Below are 14,787 nucleotides of genomic sequence, written 5' to 3' on the forward strand. Positions count from 1 at the left end.
TAAGACTTGTATTTCCAAAGTGAATAATTACTCCACTTTCAAAACTCTTGTTAAAGAAAAATTTATTTGATCAACCAAATAACTATTTTAAAAGCTAATTATTGTTGCACACGCTAAGTTAGATATTGCCATACACACTACTGAAATTGAATTTCAAAACACAATTTAATGATGACAAATCGTGTTTTCAAAAAGTGTGTATGTACACAGTACACTAAGTGTATAACTATCACCCCCTCATTTCTAAATATACTCCATTATTAAGGTACGGGTCTGCAAAGAAGTAATAATTAATTATACATTATTACAGACCAAATGACAAAAAACCTACAACTATATGGATGGATATAAGGTCTGGTACAGTGCAACTCCCTTCAAATAGAAATTGAAGCCACAGGCACCTCGAAAATGTGTTGTCTTTTGTTCTATATGTCGGCGTCTTCTAAGCACTAGTAGGTTATTTCTTAGTCACATGGTGATTAGGAGTGTGTTCCTATTAGGCTCTGTATATACCATTGTGGACTTGCATTGGTATCTTTTGATATAGATTCTAGTTTGGAGCTTGTGCCTTATCCATATCATACGTGTAGAATCTTACCACAGTAATTTCCTAAAATATTTTAGAACAAGAACAGTGTTAACTGTCTTTTAGTTCTCAGCTGCCGGCTGAAGCTGAAGAAACTGGTAAATGCTACCTTTTGTTCCATATTCTTTGTACTCTCCCTTTGAAAGCAACCCTTAAATTTACAATTCTGGGTCAGTAAGTACCACAGCTTCACTCCAAAAGGACCAAAACCAACCTTTGTAGCTCTGGCAATTACATTTTCGATGCTAACAAATGAAACCAAACAACTCCCACTATCACCACTGACCTCAATCATCAAAATATACGTCTATTGTAATCTCAAAAATATTTAAATTTTTTTGGGTCTTTTTTTTTAAAGTATTAAACTTTGCTCATGTTGGTGAAAACAGCCTTGTCCTAGTATTGGTTGAGGATGTTGCTGAGCTGTCTGGATTGTCTTGCTAAGTCTGTTTAGACTTCACTATATTTGCCATTCTGGGTACTGTGAGCTTTATTGAATTCAAGTTATGGGAAGCAAGAAAGTGAGAGTAATAGCTGTACTAGTTGTTTTAGTCTTTGAAGGTTATTATTGGGAGAAAGGAAATTCTACCACTGTGACATATGACCATAAAGCACTTGTTATTGATGGGAAGAGACGGATTTTGCAGTCAGGTTCTATTCATTATCCAAGAAGCACTCCTGAGGTGAATTTCATATTCATTATTTCTTACTGTGAGATGGAGTTTTTGATTGACAATGTTGAAAGCTGTTTGTGTGTGTGTGAACTTACATTAAGTGGGGGAGGGGGAAAGTAAAGTTCAACACTATGGGAATGGGAGAACTAGATAATGCCACTGAGCTACAAGGCTCTTGGTGATAGGCATAGCTAGTATTGATAGATGTTGCATTACTTCTTAATTTAAATTGTAAACATTGGGATGCAATGTAGATGTGGCCGGATATTATTAAGAAATCAAAGGAAGGTGGGCTGGATGTCATCGAGACTTATGTTTTCTGGAACTATCATGAGCCTGTGAAAGGAAAGGTATGGAGCTCAGGCCTCTCTAAATGTAATGGAACAATTTATGATGTCTACAATGGCTGATTGCCTAGTCTATTTGGCTTTTTAATTGATAATTATGGCAGTTGTCTTTCTTAATATATTATTATTCTTGTTGATTGATTTTTTTCTTTTTTTCTTTTTGGTAGTACTACTTTGAAGGCAGGTTTGACTTGGTAAGGTTTGTGAAGACAGTGCAGGAAGCTGGACTTTTGGTGCATTTGAGGATTGGCCCATATGCTTGTGCTGAATGGAACTATGGGTTTGTTTTTATTACATGCTTTCTTTTTGTGATGCTGTACATTCACTCTTTCTCTCTCTCATAGTTTTGTATGTTTATCCCTGTACCACTATTTTACCAATCATAATAACTGAAAGTGTGTTGTGTCTAGCCTTGGTTTGCCTAACTATAAAATATGTGGTTGATCGCTGCACTGTTATACAGTCAAGCTAATGTTGTAGATTCATATATTCATGGTATTTAAATTTAAATGGGCAAAAAGAGTTTGTTGGATTTTTTTTATAAAACCTAATAAAGTTGCTTGAGAGGTTCAGTCAATTGTGGAGATTTGCTTCAAATCTGAATCTGAAATAATTTTCTCTCCACTTTATTGTGCACAGATTCTTAAACTCCATTTTCTTTTGGCAGGGGATTCCCTGTTTGGTTACATTTCATTCCTGGAATTCAGTTTCGGACGACAAATAACCTTTTCAAGGTATTAATATATTTGATCTTTTTTTCTCTTTTTTGTTTTTGCTTTCAAAAACAGTTTGCGTAAGTTGTACGCAACTCATCTAAATGTGAGTGCAGAAAGAAATGAAGCTTTTTCTAGCTAAAATTGTTGGATTGATGAAGGATGAGAATCTCTTTGCATCGCAAGGAGGGCCAATAATTCTGGCACAGGTAATTACCTATATATTATAGCCAAGTATTGGTACAAACTCATTGATTCTAGACATTTTTGTTTTCAACAAGCTTTTAGACTCTGTGTTTGCTTAATAGTATATTCCTGTTTATTGTTAATGGAACAGACTATATTTAATAGTCATGAGCCTCTTCAAATAAATTTTCCATGTAGTTGTTTGAATTAGTGGATCACCCACTGAGATATACTTAATTTTGTAGAGGTTGACGGTTATCTTAATCAGGGATCAAAGTGTAGAGTGGCACTTATGTCATGGTGCTGTTGCTCAGACATTGTATCTAGTCATGTTGGGTTTATTCAAGTTCATAGTTAATGAATGTATGCTAAAAACCAATCAATATTTGATGATTTCTTTAATAGATTCAACTTTATCTTTTGATCAATGACACCATAATTACCCAGAAAAAAAGTACATGATACTGGATTCTGTCACATTTTCTACTCGCTATGTTTTTGTTTTGTATTTTTAAAAAGCAATGGGTAGCAAATATGCTAAAGTGAATCTTGCTAGAAATTCTTTGTATGCATATCAGAAGTAGAATTTGCTAGCATTTATATGATTGACTATAACATGCTGCCTGCTGAGTGCTTATCCTATCATGTTTATAACTAGCTTTCTGTAACATTGTGTTATGTTTTTACAAGTGTCCTATTGAAGGCTTCAGTTATACTTACACGTCCTTTTCTTTTGGTTGGAGGCTTCAGTTATACCTCCTTTTCTTTTGGTTAGGAGCTTCATTTCTGCTTAGCTGCACAATTGCTTGCATGATTTGTCATCTTAAGCATTCCAGTTCATGTTTATGATAATTAATTGTCAGAAAAAATTTAAAAAAAAATTATTTTAGGGATATTTATTATTATTATTTTAATTTCACATCTCATATGTGCTGTGACAGGTTGAGAATGAATATGGAAATGTTGAGGGGTCATATGGAGTTGGTGGAGAGTTATATGTCAAATGGGCAGCAGAAACTGCTGTTAATTTGAACACGACTGTACCTTGGGTGATGTGCGCACAGCACGATGCACCTGATCCAATTGTAAGTGATTAAATTAATTTGTCATGGACTAAAGCTGTTGGCTGTTGCTCATCATTTTAACATGTATTATCCTTGAACATACAATGCATCAAGTTTTCTCCTCCTTGATGTTCTTGTTTTCCAATATTTGTGTTCAATTCTTCTCTAACTAAAATTTACCTGCAGATAAACACATGCAATGGATTTTATTGTGATCGATTTTCCCCAAATTCCCCTTCCAAACCTAAAATGTGGACAGAGAACTACAGTGGATGGTAATGGACTTTCATTAAATTGGCTTGTTTGTTTATGTATTAATGTAGCCGAGATTTCTAGCTTTTGATTCATCTGAGATAGTGTTAAGTATCCTATCTAGTGTTGTAGGTTCCTTGCATTTGGCAATGCAATTCCTTATCGACCTGCTGAGGACCTTGCTTTTGCTGTTGCACGGTTTTTTGAAACAGGAGGCACTTTTCAAAATTATTATATGGTAAGCTACAACTTCTCTATTTCAAATTTGTAAAAACTTCATCAACATCATTATGATTTTCTGCTGATTTTTCCTTGCAGTATTTTGGTGGGACCAACTTTGGACGAACGGCTGGAGGCCCTCTGGTAGCAACAAGCTATGATTATGATGCTCCAATAGATGAATATGGTACCTTTTGCAGCGCCTGAAATTTAAAATTTTATGCGCTTTCAAAATTAGCAGATCGTTCAACCAGTTAATCAACTGGTTGGGCTGCATTTTAATGTTTTTTTTCCTTAAAATAGTTTTTAATCTTTAGCGGAACTACCAAGTAGTCGAGAATCTGATAAATGACAATCCAACTGAGTAATGTGATGTTATGGTCTTGACTGTATAAGAATATGCCTCCAATTTTTGAGCAATGCAATTTCTGTGATACTTCATGTGTACAACCTTTAGAGGCAATGTGAATTTCAGTTGACAACCTTTTGCAATGGCTAAGTTCAGAACTACCTTACAAGTACCTGAAGATGTTCATCTTGTGAAGTGTACTATATGTAGGTTTTATGCATTTATTTATTTTTTAATGGCTGAAATACTGTACTTAGGTTATATTAGACAACCAAAGTGGAGTCACCTACGTGATTTGCACAAGGCAATAAAGCTGTGTGAAGAACATTTGATCAGCTCAGATCCAATTCAAGTGCAACTTGGCACTAATCTAGAGGTATGTAACATGTTATAAATTTCTAAATGTAACTGGTCTATGTACAATTGAAAGAAACCATCAAATTAAATTCTAAGTAGTGATTCTTGCAGCTCTAGCAGTTCTTCTCTAGTCTAAACTGATATGAAAAGTCCTAGTATGAGTGAAATTGAACAATAGAAGAAAGATGTTGTATAAGACTAGGGGGACGGTTTAATCAATTTTAAAAATATTCAAACTTCCTAAAGAAAAAAAATGAAGAACATCCTTATTTTCAAAGTATTGTAGAGTACGCAAATCTCTGCATTCTTCTTGTTGTAATGCAAGCTTGACGTTTCTGTTCTCCTGGTGTGTAAAGTTTATATTCACTTTTACTCCATTGACACTGGTATTGCATTTATTTGATCACCTTTTGATACAATGGAGAACATAAAATTATATGTATATGATGCTGTCTCAAGAAAATAAGATTGAAGTCATCTGACTACCTATGGGCTGATAGATTCTTATATGCACAGTGTTTAGCCTTTCTATTGGTGTCTAGCTGACTACCTATTAACCTTCATCCAGTCACAAAAGGATATGATGATCTTATTCTGTTCATGAAATATGATGCAATGTGGGCCAAGCTTGCTGATGTAATTGAGTTATAGTTCACATTATATGACATTCTCAAGTTTCTGCATAATCTGGTTTAAAGTGCTTGCCTGTGTTCTCAGGACAAATGGTTCTTTAGTTTTCTCTTATTAGATGCCATTATTTTTTATTTGGGTGCCATTCCTTTTGGAACTCATGCTGATACCAATTGGATTATCACTTGCAGTTATGCATTTTGGCCCTAATAATTATCACTATTATATTCTCTTGCTTCCAACTAATTAATTGACACCATAGTTGCTTCTTTCATTAGGCACATATCTACTCCAAAACTTCCAATGACTGTGCGGCCTTCCTTGCAAATTATGACAGCAGTTTAGATGCAAATGTCACATTTAACGGGAATTCATACTTCCTTCCTGCTTGGTCAGTGAGCATCCTTCCAGATTGCAAGAATGTCATTTTTAACACAGCAAAGGTGCATTTTTTAATCTACTTTAGCGTTCTTTCTTTAGACCTTTGGTCAATCAAATTTGCATTTATTTTAGCACAGAAAATATGTTATAGGATTTATTGAACCTACAACTGATGTACACTCTCAAATTCCAATGACCCAAGTAGAAGACATGGCTTAAATTAGTTTGTCTTACCAGACTGGAGATACATATAATTGACTCTATATACATCACTTGAATAATTTTTTTTACCTCAGTCTTCCTTCTCTCTCACATCTCTGTCAGATGTTTCTCAGAATTTATGTTTTAAACTGTTTGAATATGTCATATCTATTAAGTTTGTTTCTTGCAACAATGGCTATGATTCTAGGTTGTTGCACAAAGAAATCTTCAAGTTATATCATCTTCCCATGCCTCCAGTGTTAATGAGCTTTTACGGGCACCATCCGCATGGAGTTGGTATAAAGAAAAAGTGGGTATCTGGAGTAACAACTCATTTGTGGAGTCCGGTTTATTGGAGCATATAGATACAACAAAAGACACTAGTGATTATTTATGGTACACAACAAGGTAATTTTTCAGTTTCAATCATTCTTATTAGTTATGCAATGCTGGTATGTGTGGAGACAAAATCTTGATGAAAGGTTTCACTTTCCAGAAGAGGGCAAGAATTTCCATCTACCAAATTTTGACGATGAGTTTGATATTGCTTTGATTATTATTACAAGCACAAATTTGCCATAATTCTATGCTCTTAATTTTTATAAAGTCATTAGAGAATTTTTTATGGTTATATTTTGTTGATTGTAGATTGTTATGTTCATTCTAGAATTTCTTCTTTCTGTTTTCTGAATATTCATGATTCATTTGGTAGGATAAAAGATAAAAATGATTTCAAATAAGAAACTAGATCTATAATTGACAATGTGTTTCCCGTATCTGTGTGTGTGTGTGTGTGTGTTTTTTTTTTTTTAATTTAATTTAATTTAGTTATTGTAAAGAATATATGAGTTCAATCAAGTGTTTTGCTCATCAGGCTTATCTAACACAAATCTTTGGCATTCTTGTCTTGTTATTTTTATTGACATTTCAATTCTTGTTACATTTTTTTTCTGGATGTACTTCACTATTCTGGCAGTATCAATGTGGAAGAGAACATAATGCCGGGTAAAGAGAAAGATTATTTATTGCACATAAAGAGTTTGGGACATGCAGCTCTTGTTTTTATAAACAAAAGGCTTCAAGGTTCATAATTATGTCCATCTACTATTTACTTACTATGTTTCCAGTTGGACTGCAGATTTGGAAACTGTTTTACTGTGTGTGTGTGTGTGTGTAATATAATAATTGATAACATTGTATATGGAATATAATGCAGGATTTGGATATGGTAATCATGAGGATGAAAGCTTCAACCTCACAAAGAAAATTACTTTTCACCATGGAAACAATACTCTGGATATTCTGAGTATGATGATTGGTCTACAGGTATATCAATTTTCCTCACTTCATAATATCACCTTGACCAATATCTTGCACATAAGCATCATCTTTTCTGTGTGTTGTGTTTAGTTTTAGTTTTTACACAAAGATAGTGCTACAGATTGACTCAAAATCCTATTTGGAATTGGTTATCTATTAAGTATTCTTTGTGTGGGGAAGGAAAGTTTGTTCCTTGTCAATGAAGTAATTTAGTATTTCTTGTCCACCACTGAAGAGAAGTTGGAGTCTTGCTTATAAATAGTCCTGTAAAGGGTTTGGTGGTATTGGCCTAAGAGGTCCTCCCATCTACAGAAAGGAGGAGAATTTAGAAAGTACGGTATGAGGTTCTTAAAAGGGCAGTTTGGTAGTTCTTTGGGGATTGAAAGACACCTGTGTATATGAGTTGATAATTTCTTTATTTTTTTGAGGGAGAGAGAACCATTGGGTGTGTTGGGATTTTGGATTGTGAGAGTATTCATTTTGGAAGGTTATTAAGTAAATATTTGTGAGGTTTCTGAGTGTTTGTGAGAGTTTGTTATATTATTTGAGAAGTTTGATTGAGAGTGATTATATCAAATTATAGTGGATTTTGGTTGACATTGTTTATGCTTGTAAATTGAGTTGGCTTATCCATGTTAAATATTGTTATCTTGTGTGGATGCTTTTTAGTTTTTGGTTATGTGAAATGAGCTTCTGCAAGCCCCAGATTACAACACATAGGAATCAGTCTGCTGTAATTTCTTGCCTATCCATTAGTGGACATAAAATGATCATGGCTCTGATATATTTTTCCTGCATTTGAATTCTCTCCAAATTGGAACTACTACTCGATGGCTATAAGAAGTTATACATGCAGATTATGAATTAAAATTAGTTTTGACGTGGTTGTTCATAATGCTTCATCTTCATGTGTAGTGTTTATCACCCAAGAGTAAGATATATCAATAGTGAGTCCGAAAAATAATATAAAGAGAGGCTAACAGTCTTCACTCAGTATAACATTTGTTTGTTTTCCATTGAAAACTGGTATAATCAGTCAGAAACAGGCTGAATTTCAATGTGCAGATTATGCAAATTGAGACATGCCTGAAATACAACAAGAACATATTACTGAAATATGATGAGACTGATGAGTGAATCATATTGAAAACATTTATTTATAGGCTTAAGCTATTGTTTCTTCTCTCCTTGTTGGCTAATTGATGACTTAATATATCTTTGAATAAGGGAATTATGTATTTATAATCTGCTAGAGCTGCTTGAACATATATAGGAAAACCATATGTTAGTGTTTGTTACAAGCTACTTAAAACACAAATGGAAGCCTTACAAGTTTCAGCAGACTACCCATTTTTACACTACAATGACACTAATATGATACATATTATGGCTAATTCTGAAAATACTTCTAGCAAGATGATAGTTCAGGGTGGGATGGTCTACTTGCTTAAACTACATTATTTGTGGAGCAATTATAAACTAGCTAATTTTTCTATTGTGGATCTTGCTTTCTTCATGCCAGGATTCTAAAGCTCTTCTATCTCTGTTTTTCTGCAGAACTATGGGCCGTGGTTTGATGTTGCGGGAGCAGGAATTTATTCTGTCATTCTTAGTGGCTTAATGGATGGCAAAAATGACCTGTCTTATGGAGAATGGTCCTATCAGGTCAGATTATATATGTTGATAAAATAGCTTGCCATTGGATACATATAAATTTGTACAGAAATTGACAAATGGAAGTAAATTATTTTGAGTGTCATTCCTGGTCTCACTGTGCTTGGTAGATTGACTAAAGGCGAGATGTCACTAGTATATTGGAAACACGCCAGATCATTCTGATGAGAATATGATGTAAGAATATTAAATTTGATGCTAATCATATTAACCAGTTAAAAGGAGGTTATGATGGATGAAACTTGCAAAAATAATGTTGCCTGGTTAAATGCTAGGTGGGACTGAGACCAATTTCTCTTCTTTGGGTAGATTTTTGCTCCCTCATTGTTGTTCAACAGGTATTGAATACAAACAAACACAGATTATGAGCCAGGGTCATGGTTTCCTCGCATGCTATGCACATCTCATTTTGTTGAAAAGAAAACCATACTTGGACAATGAACAAGTTAAAAAAAGGAAAAAAGGAGGAAATATTGGTTCACATATATTCACCATTTAGAGGATCTCTACTTGATACTCAAAATATGATATAACTCCACATGTTTCCTTATTTTCAGGTGGGACTTGAAGGAGAATACCTTGGACTAGATAAAATTAGTCTTGCGAATAGTTCTCTGTGGACTCAGGGGACTGCTCTACCAGTTAATCATAGTTTGATATGGTACAAGGTAGGTGGATGTGGTAATAAATCATGGTACTAAATAATAAATTAGTATCCAAACATATTTTTAGGTTTCTATGGATTGCACATGGCATCAAGTCAACATCTCAATATTCTCTGTAGCATTCAATTTTGAGTAGTGAACTTATTCTGTGCTAAGCCTGCTGAGACTTTTTAAATGAAGCAACCACAAATTACAGAAACATTTGTCTTAGCAAATGGCAACTCAACATATATGTTCTTACTGTCATCACATAGTTCTCAGCAGACTTTAGCACATAAAAAATTAGTGATATTGTAAACAGATATTTATGGTTGGAGTTTGGCAGCACATGATATTACATGGTGAAAATTGTTGTTTTGGGTTCTTTTGTTCAGTCATTCTACTTACAAAGATACTGATGAGTGTTTTGGTGTTATTTTTCTCTGTCTATTTATATCTTTTTTATTTATATTTTTTTCTTCCTCAGGTTACCATCCTTGCACCTGAAGGAAAGGGACCATTGGCCTTAAACCTTGCTAGCATGGGGAAGGGTCAAGCTTGGGTTAATGGTCAGAGCATAGGGCGATATTGGACCGCGTATCTCTCACCATCAACTGGCTGTACCGACAATTGTGATTATAGAGGAACTTTTGACCCATATAAATGCCTAAAGGACTGTGGTCAACCTGCTCAAAGTCTGTAAGTGTGCAACACATTGCATGTTTTAATTACCTTCCTAATGCTGCAGACAAGACAGAGGCCAGTGTATTATTTTCCCATTTTCATGAGGTTTCTTATATTCTTGATAGTTGATGAAAATTGTCATATATGCTGGATAGTGCATCAAGTTAGAGACATTATTCTATCCATTTGAGGGCACTGATTCATTTATCAGAATGAAGTTATCACACATATGAGCAAAAGAATAGAAAAATAAAAAAGGAATAAAATGGATATATCTACCAGTTGATCAAATTTATAAAGTAATTCATTATGCGAATAGTAAGTTGAATTATTCAATCAACAACACAGGATGCGTTTATTCCTCGGCTTTTGAAAATACTTGCTTTTGTTTATATATTGATTTGTTTCTTCAAAACCAAAATTATAACACTGGCAAGTGATATAATTAAAAATATATTATTTTACTTTAATATATCACCATCAGTCCTAGAGTCTTTTGTGTATATCATTGGTAACGTCATAACTAATCGTGAAGAGAGAGTAATGTTCAGGTACCATATCCCACGTACTTGGGTTCATCCTGGAGAGAACCTTCTAGTTCTTCATGAAGAGCTTGGTGGTGACCCTTCAAAGATTTCTTTGCTAACAAGAACTGGCCAAGAGATATGTGCACATGTATCAGAGGCTGATCCTCCGCCTGCTGACTCTTGGAAACCAAACCAAGAGTTCAACTCTCAAATCCCTGAAGTTCGACTAAATTGTGAACAAGGATGGCACATCAACATGATCAACTTTGCTAGCTTTGGAACTCCAAGGGGAAATTGTGGTACATTCAGTCCAGGGATTTGCCATGTAAACGTGACATCAATTGTTCAACAGGTAATGAAACTGTTGCTTGTTCATATATAACGAGACAATGAGTAACATCACTAATCTTGTTTTTAATGGAATTGAAAAGAAAAGAAAAGAAAAACTCTAAAATATCCCATAACTACAATCATGCATTTTATGTGTATCCAATTTCATTCTTTATGCATTTCTGTGGATATGTTTATGTTACATTTAATCTTCATAGTTCATTTTATTTGAAATACCATTATGGGTATCACTATCATCAATAGTTTTAATCTTTTTTTTAACCAAAAAAAAAAAGAAAAAGGATTTCATTCAACAATCAATTTAAAAATCAAAGATGCATCAGCCAAGAATTGGAAGTTTAGGGTGATATTCATTAGTTTATATATATATATATATATCTATTATTTTCGTTCTTATTTTGTTTATGTTTATGTGTATTGTTATTGGTAGCACTATGACCCCCTAAAAAGCACTCACTAGTGATATATATCATTGAAACTTTAGCAAATATAATAGAAATTCTCATATCAACGAAAAGTATTTAATGGTTGGCTAGAGTTCGTCTAAGTGTAAATAGAAGAAAATAGTTTAATTTGATTTCTTACAAAAGAAAAAAAAAATTCAAGGGTGGGGACTTACGAGGGGGCCATTTATGGAGATGCATTGGCCTTGTTAATATTCCTAATAAGATGGCTACCCGGAGTCGTTACCCTCCCCATGGCCTTCATGATTAATTGGTGTGAGTTCTACCTTACTAAGTTGATAGAAGTTTGCCGTGTTTTGAAGAACCTTCCTTGAACAACTCTAGCTTTAGGATTTCCTACTTTAATCCCCTTTATGACAATTAGCTTTTGTCATAGAGGCTAACTCCTTGGTATTAAAAAATATTTTTATTAATAGAAGTTATTTTTTATTCCTCATTATAAAAATTGGTGTTGCAATTATTAATTTATTTTTTTAAAATTCAAATAATTCCTGAATTTACAAAAAACAAAGTCCCTTAAAAATCATCTAAATTATTTTTCATTTTGTAAGGGCATAAATTGTTTTACCATATATATATTGCACAAATCAGTGACTAGTTACTATTAATAACAATACACATAAATATATATAAATAAATATCAACACCAACACCAACATAATATTAAAACTAATAATAATGGTAATTATGATGGTGGTACTACTTGATTTTTAACCTTAAGCCTTCATTTTTTTTTTTTTTACCAATAACTATAGGTTGTCAAAGGTGCATCAGAATATGGATACTCTCTAATTCTTTCATTATGCATTTTCGACTTTAATAATTAGGACTTGAAATGGTAAACTTAACCAATGTGCTTGGCAATGGCAAATTGAATGAATTGGTTGATATCAATATTGGTTACATTTGTATTTGAGAAATAAAATACCTCACACAAATATAAATGAAAATAAAAAAGAGATTTCACACTTGATGTGCAAGATAGTTTTTAGAATTTAATGGCTATTATATGACATATCTCAAAAATAAATAAAACTCAACAAAGTTATTGACCTACTGTTCAAAACCAAAGTGAAAAAAGATTTACATCAACTCCTCTTATATGACATTACGACTGAAGTTGGAATAAGAGATGAGAAGAAAGAATTGGGGTAAAAAACAATTTAGTATGTTTTGGGATCCCTGTTCTTTTTCTCATTGAGAATATATCATCTATAAGCAATAGATAAAACAAAATTATTTAATATAATTTATGTTGCCCACAAAAATTGCAAGATTGCATAATTAAATTCAAAATTTTTAACAAGGCTTTGAAGTCACAGAATAGAAATAGGTAGTTGATCCCAAGCAGAAGTGTTGGTTGTAACCTTATAGGCATATACTTGATAATTAAAACTCCTTTTTTTTTTCTTTTCTTTTTAACATAAAAACCCAGTGTACAATTCCAAAGGCGAACAAAAGGTAAAGGAAAATTTTTGAAAAAAAAAATTGTCATAGAAATGAATAATTTTTTAACACAAAAATGAATTTATTTTCTTAAATATCTCAGAGAAAACAATAATGAATTGAGGAGGATGAAGACCAAATAAAATATTTGTATATACTTAAAACAATCACTCAGATATCTAGGAATATCATATGACAAAAACATAACAATTTGATGCTAATTTTTCAAACAGGATATTTAAAATGGAGGGGAAACTACACAAAATTAATTTTTATAGACCATTTTCTTTAGCTGTGTAAACTATTCCTCACCATCTTATTGTTATACAAATAAACTAAAACTTGACAGAAACACGGAACAAAACATATTATAATATAATTTTCTCCCAACTTAGGTCAACAATAAACACCATTCATTAGAAGCATTCAAAATTGTATATAAAATAACAATACAAATACTTGCATCAAAGAACATATATGAATTTCTTAAGTATTGGACAATGAGGGTTAAACCTCTTGTAGATTTATAACACCCTTGATTTGAGCTTTTCTTATGGGACAATTGTCAAGTTGTATTATCTCCACCATCAAAGATTTAGCAAAATTTGTGAATACCTTTTATAGACAACATGTTCATTGATTTTACATTTTAGTTATAAACATATAAATTAAAGTTGAACAATATGTAAAATGCAAAGACAAAATTATTTGTAAATTTAAAACTGTTTAAGATGAATGTACAAACAATATATTTTTTTCCCATAAAAAAACAATATATATTTTTTGTTTTAGATTCTTCATTAATATCAATGTTTAGTTATAAACATCTAAATCAAAGTAGATGAATATTTAAAGACAACGTTTTTTATTCTTCATTCATTTCAATGTTTAGTTAACATCTAAATTAAATTAGATAAATATATAAAGACAAAGTTATATGTATAGTTAAAACCGTTCCAAGATGAATGTATAAAGTCCATCTACTCATATATTTAATATTGTCAAAACAAAAAACTAGGGGTGAAAAACAAATAAGAAAAAGAATAATGAAGCAACCAATGAGGTGGCAGGCAAGATGGTGCGGTTGGAGTATAGTAACATTTTATGCTAGCCTTTGATTTATTTATATAGAATATAGATATTTAGGTATGGATGCGGATATAGTGTATGAGAACCCTATCTCACTTCAGCATAAGTTTGTCTTCTGAATTATTTGCTTAGTATGGATTCTCACATATTTGAGGATTTGTAGGCTTGCATTGGACAGGAGAGGTGTGCAATCCCAATCTCCACTACCAAATTTGGTGACCCTTGCCCTCGAGTACTAAAAAGCTTAGCAATTGAAGCTCTTTGCAGTGCTTGAATGTTTCAATTACTACTTCAGAGGAGAAGTCAAAGCAAACAGAACTATGATCACAAAACACTCTGGTGCTTCAGATAGTTTTCTTGGCATGCTTTGATTAGTCTAGTTGTTCATTGTCAAAATATGCTTCCTAAGCCGGTCAATCTCTAAACTTTCAAACCTTTTTACTTCTAAATCTTGTACTCCCTTGTATTTGAACTTGTAAACAAGATATATTTACAATCTTGATTTCATAGTGTCCTCCATACTCCTTTTTCTTTGAACGTATTGGAGAACTACTTAGCTGCAAATTAAACCAATAATTTTGATGGATTGTGTTTGTGTTTATTGATGTTTAACACTAGGGCGAGTATTG

At 32.8% G+C, this 14,787-nt stretch overlaps 1 protein-coding gene across 1 annotated transcript; it reads left to right on the forward strand.

Moving 5' to 3' along the window:
- The first annotated feature begins 643 nt into the window (after window positions 1-643).
- Window positions 644-14,737, forward strand: LOC142636075 (beta-galactosidase 8-like). Its single transcript, XM_075810152.1, has 19 exons — window positions 644-1,269; window positions 1,515-1,610; window positions 1,775-1,887; window positions 2,275-2,341; window positions 2,437-2,529; window positions 3,448-3,591; window positions 3,757-3,845; window positions 3,955-4,060; window positions 4,141-4,228; window positions 4,648-4,766; window positions 5,656-5,820; window positions 6,168-6,367; window positions 6,936-7,042; window positions 7,176-7,285; window positions 8,837-8,944; window positions 9,511-9,621; window positions 10,085-10,296; window positions 10,833-11,160; window positions 14,322-14,737. Exons 1-19 carry the CDS (start codon window positions 1,093-1,095, stop codon window positions 14,430-14,432), a joined length of 2,544 nt encoding a protein of 847 aa, XP_075666267.1. The 5' UTR covers window positions 644-1,092; the 3' UTR covers window positions 14,433-14,737.
- The last annotated feature ends 50 nt before the right edge of the window (window positions 14,738-14,787 follow it).

Source organism: Castanea sativa, chromosome 5 (assembly GCF_040712315.1).
Source record: "Castanea sativa cultivar Marrone di Chiusa Pesio chromosome 5, ASM4071231v1".
In the NCBI taxonomy this organism is placed as follows: Eukaryota; Viridiplantae; Streptophyta; class Magnoliopsida; order Fagales; family Fagaceae; genus Castanea; species Castanea sativa.

What these genes read in the sequence shown, in the direction of transcription:
- LOC142636075 (XM_075810152.1), top strand. Translation starts at nt 1,093, where the DNA reads ATGGGAAGCAAGAAAGTGAGAGTAATAGCTGTACTAGTTGTTTTAGTC. An exon ending in ACAGAGAACTACAGTGGATG is followed by an intron (nt 3,846 to 3,954) that starts GTAATGGACTTT and finishes CTAGTGTTGTAG; the next exon opens with GTTCCTTGCATTTGGCAATG. An exon ending in GTATGATGATTGGTCTACAG is followed by an intron (nt 7,286 to 8,836) that starts GTATATCAATTT and finishes GTTTTTCTGCAG; the next exon opens with AACTATGGGCCGTGGTTTGA.